This window comes from Narcine bancroftii, chromosome 13 (genome assembly GCF_036971445.1).
Source record: "Narcine bancroftii isolate sNarBan1 chromosome 13, sNarBan1.hap1, whole genome shotgun sequence".
Classification (NCBI taxonomy): Eukaryota; Metazoa; Chordata; class Chondrichthyes; order Torpediniformes; family Narcinidae; genus Narcine; species Narcine bancroftii.
In genome coordinates, this window is record NC_091481.1 from 42,655,718 (window position 1) to 42,677,892 (window position 22,175).

General features: G+C 42.7%; 1 protein-coding gene across 1 annotated transcript in view; it reads right to left on the reverse strand.

The window, feature by feature from the left end:
- appl2 (adaptor protein, phosphotyrosine interaction, PH domain and leucine zipper containing 2) overlaps positions 1-22,175 on the reverse strand; it is a 114,235-nt gene that overhangs the window by 45,997 nt on the left and 46,063 nt on the right. Inside the window, exons 5-6 of the mRNA XM_069909350.1 lie at positions 17,167-17,254; positions 13,726-13,767 (exon numbers count right to left, since the gene is read on the reverse strand). Coding sequence (XP_069765451.1) covers positions 13,726-13,767; positions 17,167-17,254 — 130 coding nt within the window. The remainder of the gene's footprint in view (positions 1-13,725; positions 13,768-17,166; positions 17,255-22,175) is intronic.

Sequence of the window (22,175 nt, forward strand, 5' to 3'; positions counted from 1 at the left end):
GAGACAACCATAAAGAAGGCACCTCTACTTCTGAACAATTCTGAGGGGATTTGGCACATTGTTAAATTCTCTATCGGAATTCTCCATGTGCCCTTTGGAAGGGATACTGACTGGTTGCATCATAGCCTGGTTTGGAAACTCGGGTTCCAAACTTCTACGTTCCAGGAACGTAGAAGGTTGCAGATAGTGGCAAACCTAGCCAAGACCATTATGGGCACTGACCCCCCCCTATCAAAAATGCTGCCTCAAGAAGGCAGCCAACATCATAAAGGACCCCCATTACCCTGGTTACAACCTCTTTCCATGGCCACCTTCCGCAGCCTGAAGGCCAGGTTCAAGATGGTTACTTTCCAACAACCATCAGCCTCTGGAGCCTCCCTAACCCCACCATCGGCTGCAGGACCAGTGGATGTGACTACTCTACCGAAATGTCACCACTAAGTTGTCCCGGCATCTACATCCTCCTCTGGCAGCTCATTCCACACACTCACCATCTGTGTGTGAAGAACATTCCCATCAGTTCCCCCTTAAATCTCTCCCCACTCACCTTGAATCCATAGTTGTAAACTCTCCTGCTCTGGGAAAAAGACTATGATTATTTTCCTTATCTGAGCCCCTCATGATTTAGTAAACCTCTAGGAGATGTCCACTGAGCCTCCTGCACTCCCCAGAGAAAAGTCCCAGCCGATCCAGCCTCACCTGTAACATTCCCAATTTGTAAAGACCCAAGTGATATCTGCACCTTTTTAAAATCTCTCTGCTCTAATTTGGTATCAACATCTGCCGTCTTGGTGAACAAACAGATCATGTCCCCGTTTGGCACAGGAGGTTATCATTGGTGTTTGCAGAATCCACCACCAGATCTGACACCAAAATGGGGTTCAGGAAGGAGGGTGGGTTTAGGATTTTTTTGGCTTTTGAACAATTGAAAGATAAATGTAACATACAAAATTATACAATTTTTGCATACTATCAATTAAAATCATCTTTAAAAAAGAAATTGGGAGCAAATTTGAGACTTCTGGAACAAAGTCAATTTGAACATATTTTTATTAAGAAATTTATATGCATATAAAATTGCAAGAAATTGAGAAAAAAAAGGATTTATATAAATAAAAATTACGATGGGCGAAAGATTTAAATAATTATTCGGATAAATGTTTCCGATGTAATAAGGAAACATTCGGTCTGGTCCTGTGTAAAAGTGGAAAAATTCTCGAAGATTTGAGATAAATTATGAAGATAAAGATACAAAAAGATCCAAGAATATTTTTACTTGGGAATATATATATGAAGCGGATATGAAATTGGATAAATATCAAGAAAAAATGTTGAGCATAGCAATAGCGACAGCAAAGAAATGTGAAGCCTAGATGGCACGTTGACCAAAACTGAAATAATCCTCCAAACGGGGCCATCTACCATTGGCCTGTTAGCCTGTACACGCCCCTCCCCGCCCCCTGCTGCCCCTTCTCTCCACTCCTCCACCTCTCTCCCCATCTTTTCATCCAGACGCCTGCCTGTCTTTTGCTCATACTTTTACAAAGGGCTCAGGCCCGAAACATTGGTTACCCTTTACTTCCTAATAAATGCTGTGTGATTTGCTGAGTTTCTCCAGCATGTGTTGCCCTGTAACCACAGCATCCACAGACTTTCCTGCTTCACACCAGTTATTGCTGAAATTTCAAATACTGCCTGAGATGCTGGAAGCAGAGACTCTCACAGCATTAAAGAGGCTTTGGATGGAACCCGTGAATTGCCAAGGTACAGAAGGCTGCCCCAATGCAGACAAATTGGATTGGCATAGGCAGGTGCAATGGTTGGCATTGATACGATGGGCCTAAGAGCCTGTTTGTGTTCTACAACACCATAATCAGAATTCATAATCATGAAATGCCAGATAAATAAATGAGGTCATTGAATTTTTTTTTAACGATACCGCCCAGTAGAAGGGCTCTCAAATGGTCCTGAGCGCATCAGAGGTTTGGACCTGGAGCTCAGGTTGGCACCTGGAGGTGAATCCCCCAACAGTCGGTGTCTCTCTCTTACTGTCAGGGGTGCCGGGTGATGATCATGATGATTTATTGTTTGCCTTATGCAAGCGGAGGTTGAAGTAATACATGTATTTAACCTTTTTTGTATTATTACGTGACAAGGAACCTTGAACTAGAAGATCTTCCGACCCATGAAACCTGCGCCACACAATTAACCTTCCAACTCCATACGCCTTTGGGATGTGGTTGATAACACTTTGCAGTTTTTTTTCTCTTCCATCTACCATTGGCCTGTTAGCCTGTACACGCCCCTCCCCGCCCCCTGCTGCCCCTTCTCTCCACTCCTCCACCTCTCTCCCCATCTTTTCATCCAGACGCCTGCCTGTCTTTTGCTCATACTTTTACAAAGGGCTCAGGCCCGAAACATTGGTTACCCTTTACTTCCTAATAAATGCTGTGTGATTTGCTGAGTTTCTCCAGCATGTGTTGCCCTGTAACCACAGCATCCACAGACTTTCCTGCTTCACACCAGTTATTGCTGAAGTCTTACAGCTCCACAGACACAAATACAATCCCAGCCTTGTTCAAACTTTCTCCCTGTGAACTTGTCTCCAGTTTCTTCCCACTTCCCAAAATTTTCACAAGCCCATCAAGTCTGCTCTGCAAGTCCACTGTTCTCACTTCTAGTTCCAATTTCCAGCTATTTCTCCATACCCTGACTAATTAGATACCTACCAATCTCCCCAATGATCGGGCCTCCACAGCTGGATGTGGCAACAAATTCCACAAATCCACGACTCTCTGGCGAAAGAAATTTTTCCTCGTCTCTGTTGTAAATTGGTACTTTTTAATTCTGTGCCCTCTTGTCGTGGATCCACCCACCAAAGTAAACAATCCATTTACATCCACTCTATCCAACCCTTTCAGCATTCAAAATGTTTCTATAAGATCCCCTCTCATTCTTCTCTACTCCAATGAATACAGTCCAAGAGCCGATAAATACTCCTCTGTGGTGGCTCACCACAAGGCAGGCGAACCGGCCCCACTTGTAAGCCATCCAAAATGGCACCGTCGGGTGTTTCCTTTCCTTCCACCAAGGGGCTCAGAAACCTGCGCTGGGGGACCATGTGACGCCCAGGTGATGTCAGCGCCCTCCAGCGCGTTTCTCAGCCAGGTCCGGGCTGGGAGTATAAGTGCAGCCTAGCAGCCTGCAATAAACTAGTCTGCTCATTGAACTCAACCCGTCTTGTGTGTGTTATTGCAGGAGCAGAGTAGCTGCCGCTACACTTCATATGTTAGCCCTTGCATTCCAGGAATCATCCTGGTAAATCTTCTCTGTACTTTCTCCAACACTATCACATCCTTTCAAGGATAGGGGGCTCAAAACTGCACACAATTACTCCAAATGAGGTCTCATCAGTGCCCCACTGAGCTTCATCAACACCTCTTTACTCTTATACACGACTCCTCTTGAAACAAATGTCAACATAGCATTTGCTTTCTTTAATGCCGATCCAACCTGGTGGTTAACCTTTAGGTTTTCCTGAATGAGGACCCCCAGGTCCCTTTGCACTCCGAATTTTGAATTTTCTCCCCATCCCAATAATAATCTGCTTTTTTATTTCCTCTTCCAAAATGTACAACCGTACATTTCTCAACATTGTATCTCATCTTCTGTTTCTTTGCCCCTTCTGTTAAACTGTCCACGTCTCCCTGCAACCTTTCCGTTTCTTCAGCACTTCCTACTCCACCACCTATTGTGGTTTCATCTGCAACTTGGCCACAAAATCATTCAAACCATAATCTAAATCACACATGTCAAACTCAGGCCCGCGGGCGAAATTTGGCCCGTGATATAATTATATTTGGCCCGCAAAATCATATCAAATATGTATTAGAGCTGGCCCGCTGGCCGCCGTGCCAGTATAGCGCATGCACAGCTAATACTACAAATCCCAGAATGCTTTGAAAATGTGTTGGCGCCGGCCCATCAGCCCGCTAATCGCCCCCACCTCCTCTCTTTACTTTCATTTGCACCTGCGACCTGTCACCTAACTCACATGTAATAAACTCCTTACGAAAAATGACCAAACCAAAGACAGAAAACAGGAACTTTCAAGACAGGTGGGAGACAGACTATATGTTCCTCATTTTAAAAGACAAACCTGTTTGTCATTGAAGCAAGTTGTTATTTTGACTTGTTGGCTTGTGAAAAAAAATACATTTAAAAGGAGCTTAAAGGCTATAGAGAAATATTATTTATTGAATATTTTATTTCTCATTTGTTAATGCTTCTTCTGGAAAGAGTTTAACCAAAACTATTATTAAACATTTATTTTAATAAGAAAAAGTTTAACATTACATATGTTGAAGAAGAGAAAACATGCAGATGTTGTTGAAAATTTTCAATAAATATTTAGTTTGGCCCACGACTTAGTCCAAGTTTTTAATTTTGGCCCTCTGTGAATTTGAGTTTGATACCCCTGCAGAACATCACTAGTAACCGGCAATCAACCAGAACAAGATCCCTTTATTCCCACCCTTTGCTTCCTGTCTATCAGCCAATGTTCCACCCAATCTAATATCTGTCCTGTAATTCGATGGGCTCTCATCTTATTGAGGAGCCTCTTATGCAATATCTTATCGAAAGCCTTTTGAAAATCCAAATGTACAACATCCACAGCCTCTCCCTTGTCCATCCTATTTGAGATTACCTCAAAAAATTCAATAGGTTGATTTGGCAGGATCTTCCCAGCATGAATTCACGTTGATTTGGACCTATCAGGCCATGCACCTCGAGATATTTCATAACCTCGTCCTTGAGGATCGACTCCAATAACTTTCCAACTACCAACGTTGGACTAATAGACGCATAATTATTTTTGCCTCCCTCCTTTCTTAAACAGTGGAACTACATTTGCAACCTTCCAATCCTCCACAACCATCCAAGGGTCTATTAATTTCTGGAAAATCCTTTCCAATTCCTCTACAATCTCCAAAGCCACCTCCTTCAGAACCCGTGAGTGCACCTCATCTGGCCCGGGAGACTTAACTATCTTTAGTCCATTCAGTTTACTAAGCACTATCTCTCTAGTAATCTTGACTGTACTTAATTCTATTCCCTGTGTCCTCTGACTATCAGGTATTGTCTATTGTCTTCCTCAGTGAAGACTGACACAAAATACTCATTTAGTTCCACTGTCATCTCTTTGTTACTCATTATAATTTCTCCAGCATCATTTTCAATTGGTCCTCTATCTACCTGTGTCTCTCTTCTACTCTTCATATATTAAAAAACTTAGTATCCTTTTGTATGTTATTTGTCAACTTCCTTTCATCATTCATCTTTTCTGAATGAACTTATCTCTTACTGTAAGTTTTTAAAAGTTTCCCAGTCCTGTTTTTCCACTCATTTTTGCTTCCTTGTCTGCCCTCCATTTTGCTTTGATTTTAGCCATAACCTCTCTTGTTGGCCACATTTGTGCCATTTTTCCATTCGTAATTTTTTCTTCTTGGAATATATCTATCCTGCACTTTTTTTCTTGTAGAAATATTCTCCAATTCTGCTCTGCCATCCCTCCATTGAGCTGACTTTTCCAGTCAACTTGGGCCAGTTCCTTTCTCATCCCACTGTAATTTCCTTTGTTCCATGAAATGTTAACACACCTGATACCAGCTTTTCCTTTTCAAATGTGAAACAAAACTCAATCATATTATAATCACTACTTCCTAAGGTCTCCATTATCTTTTAATTCACAAATATCCAGTTCATTACACATCACCCAATCCTTTTACCCATGCCATTTCTTAACTCAACTCATAAGGATTCAACCACTTCTGGCCCTATGTCTCTTCTTTCTAGTGATTTAATATAATTGCTTCCCATCAGGGCCATGCCACCTCCTCAACCTACCTGCCTATCTTTCCTCTACACTGTGTACCCTTGGACATTCAGCTCCCATTCACATCCATCATTAAACCATGTCTCAGTGATAGCCACAATGGCCACGTTTCTTTTAATCTGTAGCTTTACACAAGACCATCTACTTTATTACTAACGCTCCATGCATTTACCCTGAGACCAGTATCTGTTATCGATTTTGCAGCAAATTATCCCGTCTTTTCACCTCCATATTATCATCTTTGATGCACATTATTTTTGACCTTTTTCTATTTTCCTCTTTCTCGACCCTAACATCCTGGTTCCCTTCTCCCATAATCTCTGCCTTCACATTCTGATTCCTACCGCCCTGCCAAACTAGTTTAAACCCTGCCCAACAGCTCTAGCAAACCTAAGCACCAGGATACTGGTCCCCATCCAGTTCAGGTGCAGCCAGTCCTTTTTGTACAGATCAGACCTTCCCCAGAAGAAGCCCTAATAATCCAAAAATGTGAACCCCTGCCCCTTGTACCAGCCACTCATTCAGCTCCCACAACTTCCTGTTCCTACTCTCTCTGGAATGTGGCACAGGCAGCAATCCTGAAATCACCACCCTCGATATTTTAACTTTCCTAACTCCCTATATTCACTCTTCAAGATTCATCCCTACTCCTATCCATGTCATTGCTCCCCATGTGGACCACAACATCTGGCTGCTCTCCCTCCCCCTCCCCTCCCCCTCCCCCTCCAGAATGCTATGAACTCGATCAGAGGCGTCCCTGACCCTGGCAGGCAACATACCATCTGGGAGCCTTGATCTCATTTGGAGAACCCCTATTCACTTGTCTAACCAACGAGCCCCCAATTACTATAGCTATCCTCTTCTCCACCCTTCCCATCTGAGCTGGGGGGGCGAGGGTGGGCACAGCCTCTGTGCTGGAGACGTGACCACCTCGACTTGTCCTTGGTAGGTCATCCCCACCAGCAGTATCTAAAACTATAAACCTATTTGCTAGGACGCTCTAATCAGAGCGACCCACCGTCGCCAGGAGTGGGTGTTACCACTGGAGCCATCAATCAACTGAATGGCTCACGAGACTGTCTTGTACCTTAAAGTCAAGCTTGTGTAAATTGCTATAAATAGGTCACTCCATTTTTGTAAGAAAGGGAAGAGAGTTCGGGTGTGGTTTGGTGAAAATGTATCTGTTGTTATTTCTCTTGGTAAACTCAAAGTGGGAGTTAGATTCCTCAGCTCTGTGTGCAGCCCAATTATCTTGGGCACCGTTACAACATATTTTGGTGACGAGGCTGAAGAAAAATGCCAGTAACAATGGAACAGCTCAAGGCTGTCCTCAAACCACGTCAGGAGAGCGTTAAACGGATACAAGCGAAGCTAATGGACCAGCTGGCAACAGAACTGTCCATTGGAGCTTCAATCATTGAGGAAGGTGAGCCCTTCAGTTACACAAATTCTGCAGATGCAGTAATGAACTCCATCACTGAGTTTAACTCCAAGTCATGCACTTTGGAAACTTGGTCCTAGAAGTCTGAAGCCTTGTTTTCAGTCGGCGTTTCCAAGTTCAGTGAGGCGTGGAAGATTAGGCTATTGTTGAGGAAGTTAGGCACTCAAATCAAGAACACAAGTACTGCACAAGCTTTATTCTGCCAAGCTTCCTCGGGAGCTCAGCTTCAGGGAAACACAATGTAATGGTATAAATATTTGGTGGACTAACATCACTGTTCAACATTTGGCATCATTGTTTAAAAATGCCTAAGAGAGATACCGAAGATTTTGTGGTGTACAGGAGTATGGTGAATCAACAGTGCGAGTATTTTAAACTCCCTACCCTGGACTGAAGACCAGTTCAAGTGTCTGGTCTATGTGGCGGGAATGCAGTCGCACTAAGATGCAGACCTCAGAATGCAGCTGCTGGTGAAGATTGAGTCTGAAGGGTCTGACGTTACCCTTCAAAAATGAACCACTAAATACATGACACCAAAATGGTGGAAACGGCGCACCCATCTTGAAGCGGTGTCCAGAGTGTCAAGTCAGCAGACCCCGCTAGACCAAATAAAAGTGTGACCCACCCAGCCAAACCACCCAGCGCTTGTTGGAACTGCAGTTATGCCCTACGCCCATAATTGTCCTTACAATCGGCAGCACTGCAGTCAATGCAAGCATCGGGGGCATAAAGCAGTAGATCTGGCAGATGGAAAACAAAAGTGAAACCAATCAAAGGGACTTTCAAGGTGGCAAACACCAAATGCAGGAAGTATGTGAATGTGCATGTTAACAACATCCCAGTGAGGCTTCAAATTGAGACAGGGTCTGACATTACCTTAATATCAAAGAAAATGTGGAAACTGATTGGTTAATCAGAGGTGACTCCAATGAAAAAACTTCTGGGGTTCCTGGACTTTCTAGACAGAGTTAACTGTTCCATCAGCTTAAACGGCACAGAAGGAAATGGACCATGTTATCTGGTGAAATGTCCTAAATTCGATCTCATGGGCCTCAACTGGATCAAAAGTTTGAACCTACTGGACTGTCCACTTAAAACTTGGTGTGGCACATACCCCAACAGCGGCAAATACCCCACAAGAGTTGCTGGTACAGTTAAAGCAATGCCATGCAACGGTATTTTCCGAAGGCCTCAGACGATGCGTAAGAATTGGAATGGCTGCAGCATGAAGGAGGAATTGAACAGGTCAACTCATCATGGGCTGCACCTATCATGGTGGGGAAGAAACAGAGGGCTGATTTCTCAACTGGTCTGAATGCTGCATTGGACACCCATCAAGACCCACTCGCATTGCCTGATGAACTCTTCGCTAAGCTGAATGGTGGCAAATGCTTTGCGAAGATCGACTTAGCAGAGGCGTATCTACAGGTAGTGGTTGATGCCACTGCATCAACACGCATCGAGGACTGTTCAGATATGGAGTGAAGACTGCTCCAGCTATCTTTCAACAGATCCTAGTCACAATGCTGAACGATGTTCCGGGAGTTGCAGGGCACCTAGATGATATCCTGGTCATTGGAGCACACACTCAAGATTGCGTTTTGTCCCACATCAAAGACAATGGTTTTCCAGTGCATCCAGAAAAATGCACATTTGTCATGAAGTCAGTGAAATATCTGGGTTTCATCATTGACGAACATGGATGGTGGCCAGATCCACAAAACACAGATGCTATCAGGCACATGCCTGCACCCACAGATGTGACCATGCTACATTCATCCTTGGGGCTTATTAGTTATTACAGTTCATTTCTGCCAGAGTTGCATAAACTCCGTGATCCACTCAACTAAGGGGAGCAAATGGAGTTGGACTTCAAAATGTCAAGAGTTGTTTAATCACATTAAGACAAGGCTAAATTTGAACCTTCTTTTGACGCACTACGATCCAAACTGGGAGATAGTCGTAGCTTCAGATGCATCACAGTCTGGGGTGGGTGCAGTGTGACAGAGTATATAGATATGTTTTGGGGAGATAAATTGGGAAAGGTTTGTTAGAGTAGGTCACATACAAACACTTTAAAACAGATCTTATTTGAAGTACTGGAGCTCTGCCCCATGCTAGACATGTCGGCTCCACAGCATTTGCAAGAGCTTTGAAGTGTGCTCAGGAGACTTCACTAATGGCAAGATGAAAGAGCATGATGGAGCCACTGCTTTCTGGAGGAGAGTTTGCTGTTGTAAGAGGGTCGTGGTTTTGCAAGCAGAGAGTCAAATAGGCTTTCTCTCAGTGTGTGTGTGTGTATGAGAGAGAGAGATACAGAGATTACTTGACAGTGTTACAACCAGCAGAAGTAGCTGGGACTGGAACAGGACAAGCTGGCAAGCCCGTTTGGAAGACGGCCTGGTCAAAGCCCTTGTGGTTCATGCAAGAGGAGAGGACTGGCTGTCTAATGTTTCACTTGGAATAAGTGAAACAAAAAGGAACTCGGTGACCTGAAAGGAAGAGGTTATCATCTGGAGAACCCTGAAGGGGCAAGTTTCGCCAGCAAGACAATGAAGTGGCTGATTAAAAAGGAATCAGTTGTGGATGTCCTGGAACAACAAATCTCTCTCTGAAAACTGACAAGAACCTTCCTGAGTGGTAACCATTTACCTTTCAAGCACCAAAGCCTGGTGAAATTTTATAAATGTTAAATTCTGTGCACAGTATAAGAATTGCTTGCAATTAGTGAACTTGGAGGAGTGAGAAGTGAGATTGGACTGTGAATCAAAGGACTTTCCTAAACTTACACACACATTACACACACACGTGCGCTTAGAATTAGAAGGGAGTTAAGTTAGATTAAGTAAGTCAATAGTGATAAGTTAAAGTGTGATTCTGTTTTCATGTTTAAAGATAATTAAAAGCAACTTTTGTTTAAGTAACCTTTTGTCTTGGTGAATATCTATTACTGCTGGTTTATGGGTCCTCTGGGATCATAACAGCAGTCATTTCTCACATATTCCCAGATGGGAATCACAAGGCCCGAGCACATGCAGCATGTTCTCTAACAGCAGGAGCGCCTAACTATGGACAAATTGAAAAGAAGACTCCAGTGATTGTTCTTTGTGGTGAAGAAATTCCATAAAATGCACTATGGGCAGGAATTCACTCTTCTGACAGATCACAAACTGCTATTAGCAGCATTTGGTTCAAAGAAAGGAATTCCAATTTAGATGCCAAACCGACTGGGCATGACTTGGGTATGACTTAAAAATTAAGTCGACTTCTAGTATCGGACAAGCTGATGCATCAACACAACTCATTAGTGAACAGGTAACAGAGCCGGAAGATATTCTTGTCGTGGAATTCTCTGTAGAGGCAGAGATCAACCAGGTATTCAAAGATGTTATTAACTCACTGCCAGTTACTGCAGAAAGAGTCAGACAAGCAACGAGCAAATATGACATTCTTCAAGAGATAATGCATTACCATCGTACAGGGTGGCCAAAAACTTGTCCAAGAACAGAAATTCAACCATTTTTTAAAGGACCAGAATCATTAACAATCTCTAATGGCTGTCTTTTGTTTGCAGAAAGGGTTGTGATACCACAAACTCTGCAATCAGCAAACCTAAAATAGTTTCACAGGGGTCATCCTGGAACAAATCAAGGGAAAGCACTTGCACAAAGCTATGTTTATTGGCCTCTGATGGATGACCAGATTGAACAACTAACAAGGCCATGTATCTGATGGTGCCTCGGCTGCGAAATTCCCTGTCAAGACAGATTTACATTCCTGACCACAACCAAGTGGGCCATAGAATCGTCTTTATATAGATCATGCAGGACCAATTAGTGGGAACTACTATCTAATAGTAGTGGACACATACTCCAAATGGCCAGAGATCATCAAAATAGCCCGACCAACTGCATCGGCTACAATTATGGAACTCAAGTCCATGTTCAATCGTTTTGGTTCTCTGCAACATTAGTTTCAGACAAGGGACACAATTCACTGCAGCTGACTTCAATTTATTCTGCAAACAATATGTCATCACTCGTATTCACTTGACACCATACCATCCACAGTCCAATGGTCAGGCAGAACGGTTTGTGGATACGTTCACATGGGCTCTACACAAAGCCAAGGGGGAGGGTCCAACAGAGGAGATCCTGCAGACATACTTGTTAAATTACAGGATCACTCCAAACCCACAAAGTCCTGGTGGCACTTCTCCCACTGAAAACATCTTCAGTAGGAAAAATTAGAGCACCATTTGATATTATTTTCCCACAAAAGTCAGGACCTGGATGCAGAGATTTGGATATGGAAAGACAGTTCAACCACCAGCCTGGATCAAAACAAAGAACGTTTTGGGATGGACAACGTGCTGGTGCGAGACGACAGGGTTACGTCAGATGAGTGGCAGCTGGGGAGAATCCTGAGGAAGGTCAGGGAGATTCTCTCCATCATGTGCAGATTGGACCGGACAGGCGGATTAGAGTTGTCAACCAGTTCCCACCAACCGAAACACCTGAGAAACTCAGCTTGGATGCTCTGTTGGAGATTTTTGATCTGCAGAAACCAGTGACCAACCAAGCACAACCATCACAAGGAAACGAGATTTCACCCGCTGCACCACAGGAACCTGTATGAATTTCACAAAGAGTTCGGAAAAAAGTAAAGCCTTTCCACGTGGGCCCAAGTCTCCACTCGTAGGAGTAAAACAACACAAAAGGGGGAGGTGCTAGAACACCCTAATCAGAGCGACCCATCATCGCCTGGAGTAGGTGTCACCACTGGAGCCATCAATCAACTGAATGGCTCACGAGACTGTCTTGTGCCTTAAAGTCAAGCTTGTGTAAATTTCTATAAATGTTCACTCCATTTTTGTAAGAAAGGGAAGTAAAGAGTGTTCGGGTGTGGTTTGGTGAAAGTCTGTGCCTGTCGTTAATTCTCTGAGTAAACTCTAAGTGGGGGTTAGTTTCCTCATCTCCACGTGCAGCCCAAACATGTTGGGCACTGTTACAACACTATTATTGGTGGGAAGAGCCTCAGGGGTACTCTGCACTATCTGACTCTTCCCCTTCCCTCTCCCAACAGTCACCCAGCTACCGGCCTCCAGAATTTAGGGGGGGACTGTCTCCCTGAAAAACTCCTGTCTACAATTGCCTCTGTCTGCCTCTCTCAAGAACCGCAGTTCATCCTGCTCCAGTTACCTAACTCGTGTTGTAAGGGGCTGTCACTGAATGCATCTTCTGCAGGTGTAGTCATCTGGGACAACTGCATTGTTCCCGATTTCCCACATCCCACAACAAGAGCAAACCACTGCCTAGCTGACTCCATTATGTAAACTTGATTTAACTACCGCTCTGCTAGTAAGCTAGCCTCTTGAGCCAAAGCCTCAAGCTTCACTAGGCCACTCACATACTGGGCCACTCCTTCACCAACCCCTCCTTTTATTGGTCCCTGCCAATGAACCCAATTACCCAATTAATCAACATTTAACACAAATCCAAACTCAGCTTAAGCCCTTGCCCTCCGTGCCCTTTTTAAACTGTTCTCCCATCACTCATTACTCGCCAAGTACTCGTAGCACCTCCAACTCTGACCGCAAATGACTTTGTTGGGATCTACATTGGCTGATGCAAGTTACTCTTTGATGTGGATTAATGGCAAAATAGGTTGAACCCCAGGACGACAGCCAAAGAGAAAGAGGGATTGCTCTGCTGGCGATCAACATGGCCTCATTCTGTGTTGCCTTAAGATAAAGCTGGTGCATAAACTGCCACTTTAAAAGGTTACGGTGGTTAGTGCTGCTGCTGGCACCACGTTCTTACAGGACCAGCGACTCGGATTCGAACATGGTGCTGGCTGTAAGGGGTTTGTACATTCTCCCCGTGTCCTGTGTGGGTTTTCCTAGGGGTTCCAGCTTCCTCTCACCCTTCAAAATGTACAGGATTGGCAGGTTAATTAGGGATGGTTAGGTGGTTTCAATGGCCAGAAACAGCTTCAACCTGCTGTATTGTTAACATTTAAAAATGATTTTAAAAAATACAGCATTTGCAGGATTTAAACGTGAACAAATAAAAAACCTGTACACAGGAATCTGCAGATCCACGAAAAGATTCTATACTAGATTACTGGAAGGATGTTGCAGGGACAGCATCGTAGGATATACTGATAAATAGTCCCGAACTCATGGGGAAACATGTCGTGTGTTGTTCAAATAGCAATAACAAGGTGACACCTAAAACCGGCAGAATGAAAGTCACCTCCTCCAGGAACAACAGGAGAGCTCTGGGTGCAGCAACGAGACCATCAGGCCTGCACATACGCATGAGATCAAGTAACCATTCCCCAAAAAATTGTAAGCAATTAAAAGTGGAAATGAAAATATACATACCATTACTAGCAAGTAGAAATAAATCTTTTAAAGTGCTTACTTCTGCAACGATAAAAACAGTAAAGCTCAGTGTAAGGACACAAAATACACACATCAGAAACAGAGAATCCAAATAAAATAATGATCCCTGTTAATTATGGTCGGGCCCACATGCATTAACCAGATCAGTTTCTGCTTGATTTAATGCCATTTCTAAAATGCTTCCTTGTATAATTTTCTTTAAAAAAATAATTGAAAGTAATAACATGAGGTACAAATAAAGTGAGAGGGTATATGTGATCTAACAAGGAAGCTCAAATAATCATTTAACCCCCTTTAAAGATAACTATTTCAGGTATTTATTTTCCATAAATAAGATGACATGGGCGATCCTTCATTTCTCCCTGCAATGCAACATTAACCACACATCAATCAGCACTAATTACAAACAAATTCCACAATATAAAGGAGCCGAGTTTACATTAGAAGGCCATCATTAATCTAGTTATTCATACTGTAAGCTACGTGGCTCTGTCCAGTTTGTCAGCTCAGATTTCACGATTATAACTCCTCCTCAAAGACTCGAGTTACATAGACGCATGAACACTGATCAAGTAAGCCTTTGGTTTAATCATTTAAAAGATACCAATGAGTCATTTATAGTTTGGTTTATCAAAGGCATATGGTTTCAGAGAAGTGACCGAATGCACAAATGATGATTAATCCAGATAGGATCCTGTACTGAGGGCACAGACCTACAGGAATGGATGAGACCACTCAATAATGCAGGTCTAACACTTTACCTGCAGATCAGATAGCACAAGGGTGAGCTTAAAGGATCCCTGGAGTTAACAGGCTCCGGAGCAGCTGCAATCTCTAGTTCAAAGTGCACAATCAGCAGGAATAATAAACTGACAGGCGATGTGAGCTGTGGCACCACAATAACAATTGGAAAGGGACATGCTACTGAACTGAATTCAGTTGGATGTTTGCACACTTTAACCGCATTAACCACATTCCACTTTCTATTTCCAGGCACAATTTCTTTAAATTAAGAGTTTCAGAAACAGGAGGCTCAAGGTAAGTTTTTTTTACAGAGGGGTGGGTGCCTGGAATGCACTGCCAAGCAAGGGTGGTGGTGGAGGCTGGGGCAATGGGATATTTAAAAGATTCTAAGATAAGAACATGGCTGTAGGAAAATTGGAGAGTCTGGGTTGTGAGGGATTTTTGTGGAATAGGTCAGAACAGGTCAGCACAACACTGTGGGCTGAAGTGCCTGCGCTGTATGCTCCATGTTCTCAATACGCATTGATTTGTTATGGCAATTTGAAATGGTGTGTGAAATTAAATTTGAATATACCATAGAGAGTTTGACATTCTAAATTGAATCTTTCACTACAGTGGAGACAAAGCAATGCATTCAAACCATAACAGATCTGCTGTACCTGACGTCACATTGTGCAATGCTCTGTCTATCCTGGGTAATACACAAGGAACTGATCATACTATGGAATAACGAAAACAACGCATAATCAACATTTTGACGTTAAATGGTAGTGGACAATCTAGGACCATTAATTGTTGGCAGAATCACAGACGGCAAATGGGAAGTGTACAGGAGGGAGGAAGATCAGCTGGTTGAGTGGTGCCACAACAACAATCTTGCACTCAATGTTAGCTAAACTAAACCACTGATTGTGAACTTCAGGAGAGGGAAATCAAGAGAACACAAAAAACCAGTCCTCATCGAGGGGTCAGCAGCAGAAGAGGTTAAAAACTTCAAATTCCCAAGTGTCAACATCTCTGACGATCTATCCTGGAGCCTCCATGTCAATGCAATCCCAAAGGCAGCTCACCAGCAGCTATACTTGGATGATTAGTCCCTTGTGTATTACCCAGGATAGACAGAGCATTGCACAATGTGACGTCAGGTTCAGCAGATCTGTTATGATTTGAATGCATTGCTTTGTCTCCACTGTAGTGAACGATTCAATTTAGAATGTCAAACTCTCTATGGTATATTCAAATTTAGTTTCACACACCATTTCAAATTGCCATAACAAATCAATGCGTATTGAGAACATGGAGCATACAGCGCAGGCACTTCAGCCCACAATGTTGTGCTGACCTGTTCTGACCTATTCCACAAAAATCCCTCACAACCCAGACTCTCCAATTTTCCTACAGCCATGTGCTTATCTTAGAATCTTTTAAATATCCCATTGCCCCAGCCTCCACCACCACCCTTGCTTGGCAATGCATTCCAGGCACCCATCCCTCTGTTAAAAAAAACTTACCTTGAGCCTCCTGTTTCTGAAACTCTTAATTTAAAGAAATTGTGCCTGGAAACAGAAAGTGGAATGTGGTTAATGCGGTTAAAGTGTGCAAACATCCAATTGAATTCAGTTCAGTAGCATGTCCCTTTCCAGTTATTATTGTGAAGTCTTTGAGATTTGCTGTCACCAAAGACTCTTGCAAATTTCTACAGTGTACCGTGGAGACCATTCAGACTGGTTGCATCACTATCTGGTATGAAGAGGACAGGACAGGACTACAGAGGGTTGTGAACTTGGCCAACTCCCTGTAGCACAGCTTCTTCCCCTGTTCTGAATGGACAGTGAGCCACAGACACTTCCTCTTCTTTTGCACTGATTTATTTATTTTTAGAAGTGTAATTTATCGCAATATTTGCACCTGGAATGGTGCTGCAAAGCAACAAATTTCGTGACACATGTCCATGACAATAAATTCTGATCCTACAAAGTAACTCACGTAGGATGCAGAAAGTAAATTTTGGATTATCCAGTGATTGCATTTACACAGATTGAGAGTAATGGTAAATCCACTTTAAAATGTCTTCTACAAGGTGACACAAAATCAATTAGGAAATTGAGGAAAAAAGTGAACTGTAGTTGTTTCAGATGTTAAACAGCAGCAGATGGCAAGAATACGAGCTCGTATTGCTGGTCAGGACAAAGGGTGAGTGTACATGTGTGTACAAAATCAGGCTTCTCCAGAAGTCTGTGTTCACTGACATTGAAGGGAACACATTTGTAGGTTCTGGGTGAAACAAGACCATCTCATTGATCAGAAATAACAAAAGCTTCCATGTGACCCAAGAACAGGTGGTATTGTGATCATTTTAGGTGGCATTGTAAGGAAGAGAAATGGCACAATGGAACTGCAGCATCTAACCCCGTCCCAGTCTTCCGTGAGAAGGAAGTTAAAGTGTTTCATTGAAAATTTTATTTTCTAACCTTGTCTATGAGGTTTGTTGTTGCAAGAGTCTCTTGTGAAAATATTGATGATGGTGCTTTGCCACAATAAAGGTCCTTACCATATCTTCAATGGTAAATATACCCCTATATCAAATGATGTCACGGCAACTAACACAAGGTGTTAAAATTAGATATATCTCAGGAATATCCAACAGTGTAAGAAATAGTTCGAGTTGCACGTTACCCGTAAGGTCTCTCTCCCTGAACTTTATCATTGGGAATATCATGGTGTCAGCGAGTTGCTTCGCCAGCTCTGAATGGAGAGAATTTAACTGCAAAGAAAATTATGATTTTATTAGTTGCACCCGTTGCCATTTTATATTGAACTTACCACTCAAATTACATAAATAACATAAAACCTACAACACCGATACTGGATCTTGGCCCAAATGATCACAACCAGCTGAGTGAAGACACGCAGCATGGGCCAGGCCATTCAGTCCATCATATTCCTGCTGACTGGTGGGTACCTGCCGGCATTAATCCATCTTCCACAACTGTAGCTTTCCCTGCCTGGGCATTTCAACTGCTTTTTCTAAACACTTCTTAAAACTTCCACTGCTCTCTCCGACAGTGTCCCAGGTAATCCCCACTCTTTACATGAGGAAACACCTCAGACTCCCTTTGATTTCTGACCCCAAATGTGTGTCCTTCAATTTCATCCCTGAATCCTAAAACACTGAAACGAGCTCCCTTGGCACAGACATGAGGAAAATGTACAAACTCTTCATACAGACAGTGCCGAATTGCTGGTGCTGTGCCGTGCCACCCCACAAACATTAAAATAAATAAATAATACTGTTAATAAATAGTCGAGCCTCAGAGAATTTGTATAGGCAGTCCAGCAGTTATTTAGCAGTCTCACTGCCTGTGGAGAGAACCTGGTTGTCAGCCTAGTGGTGCTAGCTCTGATATTCCTCTAGTATCTCTTTCCTGTGTGCAAGGTGTAGGGGGCCTTGACGATTTTTCAAACCCCCTTTAGACAACAATCCCAATAAATCACGTCGATTGGAGGCGGAGGGGTGGGGGGGAGACTCCAGTGATCTTCATTGCCTCTTTTATGGTCCTCTGATCTGATGCTTTGCAGCAATCACACCCCACACTGTGATGAAGCCGGTCAGGACACGCTCGATAAAGCTCCATTAGAAAGCTGACAGGATGGTGGCCGGTAGCCTTGCCTGCTTCAGTTATCTCAGGAAGGTCAGTCGTTAAGTAATAAAAATGATAAAGACTGACAGTTAAAGTTGGGTACATCTCAAAAATAATTTATTATGATTGCGTTAGCAGCAGCCAAAAAATGCCTTGCAACCACTTGGAAAATGGAAACATCTTTGAAAATCCAGCGCTGGTCTATCGGAATAGATCGCTGTATTCCACGAGATAAAATTACCTAGGTAATAGGTAATTGTGGACAATTTTTAAAAATCTGGGAACCATATATAAAGTTCATTGGTGATCATCAGACTCAATCCTCCAACTCTTGAAGGGATAATATAATGTATGTTACCAAATATAACACTATATAGAATATTATTCATCGAGTCAATAAAAATTGGATAAAAACCAGATGACACCTTTTTTTTTATTTGGGGTTAATTTTGGGGGAAGGAAATGGAAAATGTCACTATATATATATATATATATGAATTTATGAATGTAAAGCGTATAGTTTTGAATTATTGTTATATTAAATAAGAAAATAAAAAAAGGAAGTTCAGTCACTGTTGTGCCTTCCTGGCAGGTGATGAGATGTGTGTCCACAATAGGTCACTTAAGTGGATTCCAAGGAACTTGGTCTCTACTCTCTCCACCACCAAGCAAGCTACTGATGTGTAGGGGAAGGTGGTCATCCCAGGTCCTGCTGATGTCCACGATCATCTCCTTCATCCTCTCCACATTGAGACTCAGGTTGTTACTCTCGCACCACGTCACGAGATTTTCCACCTCTTCTCCGCAGTGCGACTCATCATTGGTGCTGATGAGCCCAACGACTGTTGTGTCATCTGCAAACCTCATGACTCTGTTGCAGCTGGATCTGGCCACGCAGTAGCCCAAACAGGAGCGGGCTGAAAGCACAGCCCTGAGGTGTGCCAGTGCTCAACATGATGGTGCTCGACATTCTGCTGCCAACCAGAACAGGTTGAGATCTTTCCGTTCAAAAGTCCAGGATCCAGTTACAGAGAAGGGTGTTGCGTCCCAGCGCGGACAGCTTCTCCACCAGCCTCTGGGGAATGATCGTATTGAACATTGAGCTGAAGTGAATAAACAACAACCTGGCGTATGAGGCGTCGTTCTCCAGCAGGGCCAGGACAGAATGAACAGACAGGGCTATAGCATCATCTGTAGAACAGTTCCAGCTATAGGAGAATTGAAGTGGGTCCAGCATCTCTTGGAGGTGGGATTTGATGTGATCCATCACCAGATGCTACCCCGCAGTGTTGCGACACCCCGACCGCTGGACTGCAAAAATGGCTCTTTGAGCCAAACAAAAGGAGAAGGAGAACACTGACGAGAGGGGGGCCCAGCTGAGGAGTGGGCAAACACAACGCGACCAGCTGAGGGATGCCCGACACCAGGGCTCTCAGCTGGAAGAAGAGGAAAGCGACAGGAAAGGGAGTGAAAGGAAAGAAGAACAGCAGCAGGAGGCCCAACAGATGAGTAGCCCAGAAGAAGAGGACCAACAGCAAGAAGCCAAGCAAGAAGAAGCCCAGCAAAGTGAGACAAGCAACTCATCAGGAAACTCAGAAGAGACACAGATATAAGGAAGAGAAGAAGAAGACACAAACACAGGTGCAGACACAGAATAAGAGGAAGAAGAAGACCAAGCTCTGCACAGAGAAATAGAAAGTAAAACAGATAAAGATTTTTTTTTCAAGAACAAATGAGAGCATTAAAAGAATGGTTGACATTAGAATTTAGTGAAATGAAAAGTACAGAAGAAAAAGTGAATAGAATAGAGCTGGTCATGACAGAAATAGGGAAAAGATTAGAAAATGTGGAAGAACGAGAAACGGCTGTAGAAATGGAAGTGAATGACTTAAGAAGAAAATTGGAAGAAAGTGACAAAAAAGTTAAAGAGACACAAGAGTTGTTAGCTCAGAAAATTGATATGTTGGAAAATTATAGTAGGCAAAACAACATAAAAATAGTGGGCCAAAAGGAATATGAAGAGGGCACAGATATTAAGGAATTTATAAAAGAATGGATCCCAAAGGTCCTGGGAATGACAGAAATACAGGAAGGAATGGAAATTGAAAGGGCACACAGAACACTAGCTCCGAAACCACAGACACATCAAAAACCAGGATCCGTTTTAGTAAAATTTTTGAAATATAAGACAAGAGAAAATATACTGGAGCAGGCAAGGAATAAAATTAGAGAAGACAATAAACCATTGGAATACAAGTGTCAAAAAATATTTTTTTACCCAAACATGAGTTTTGAACTCTTAAAGAAGAGGAAGGAGTTTAATACAGCAAAATCGATCCTATGGAAAAAAGGTTATAAATTTATGTTAAGACATCCAGCTGTGCTTAAAATATTTATCCCTGGGGAGCAAAACAGACTGTTCTCGGATCAAGAGGAAGCACGAAAATTTGCAGAACACCTGCAAGACAGAAAGAGAGATGAAGAGATGTAACAAGTATGAAGAATGGCGATAAAATACATATAAAGATGTAAAAATAATGTATATGTAAGAACTAAAGAAGGGAAAGAGAAGGGAAGAAAGGAAGTAAGGGGGGAAAAAAAGAGGGTGAGCTTTGTTATATGTGCTAAAAAAAAGTATTTTCTGGGGGGGGTTGGGTGGGAGAGAATAATCGTCACTGCGAAATCAGTTGACGCTTGCAAGTGGGTTCGCAATCCAAAATGAGAGGGGAGTTGTGGTTGCCCAGCAAGGGATAAGGGGCAACTCGGGGGGGGGGGGGGGGGGGGAACATTTGAGGCTAAGGGAATATTGGATGTGGGAGTTGTTGAAGTATTTTATGTTTTAAATGTGCTGTCATACATTGAGTTTAAAAAGGGAAAACTGAAAGATGAAAATGGGGAAAAGGGGGATGGTGGTGGTGAGGAAGCGGAAATGAGGAGTAAACAGGGTATGAGATGGCCATGTTGAATTATATGACTATAAATATTAATGGAATACATAACCAAATTAAACAGAAGAGGCTATTAAATTTACTGAAAAAAGAAAAAATAGACATAGCATTCGTGCAGGAAACACATCTAACGGAAGTGGAACATAATAAATTAAAGAGAGACTGGGTAGGGCACGTAGCGGCAGCATCATATAATTCAAAAGCTAGAGGTGCTTTAATTTTATATTAATTAATAAAAATGTACCAACCAAAATAGAGGAGGAAATAATAGATCCAGCAGGGAGGTATGTAATGATAAAGTGTCAGATATATTCAGAATTCTGGAATTTGATCAATATATACCCACATTGACCACCGCCAGTGGGCTGATATCGCCTCAAACCGTGCATCTTGGCGCCTCACAGTTCAGCGGGCAGCAACCTCCTTTGAAGAAGACCGCAGAGCCCACCTCACTGACAAAAGACAAAGGAGGAAAAACCCAACACCCAACCCCAACCAACCAATTTTCCCCTGCAACCGCTGCAACTGTGTCTACCTGTCCCGCATCGGACTTGTCAGCCACAAACGAGCCTGCAGCTGACGTGGACATTTTTACCCCTTCCATAAATCTTCGTCCGCGAAGCCAAGCCAAAGAAGAAGATACACCTAATGAAGAGGATCAAAAGTTTATAAGATATTTTTTTGAAGATTGTAGATACGTTATTGATAACGTTTAACCTTAATCTGGATCCAATGTGGGATGAAACTGGACAAAAGACTAGCAAAAAGAATAAAGTGGCCAAATGTATGGTTAAATCAATGCAGGAAATGAAACTTATGGATATATGGAGGAGGCAGCAGCCAAGGGAGAAGGATTCTCATATTATTCAAGTAGGCATAAAATATACTCAAGGATTGATATATTTTGTTGTCGGCCCATATTCAAGGGAGAGTTAGGAAAACTGAACATAAAGCTAGATTGCTATCTGATCATTCACCCCTGTTATCAGCAATAGAACTGGAGGACATCCCACCAAGAACATATAGATGGAGGTTAAACTCCATGCTACTTAAAAGGCAGGAATTTAGAGAGTTTATTGAACTCCAAATTAAAATG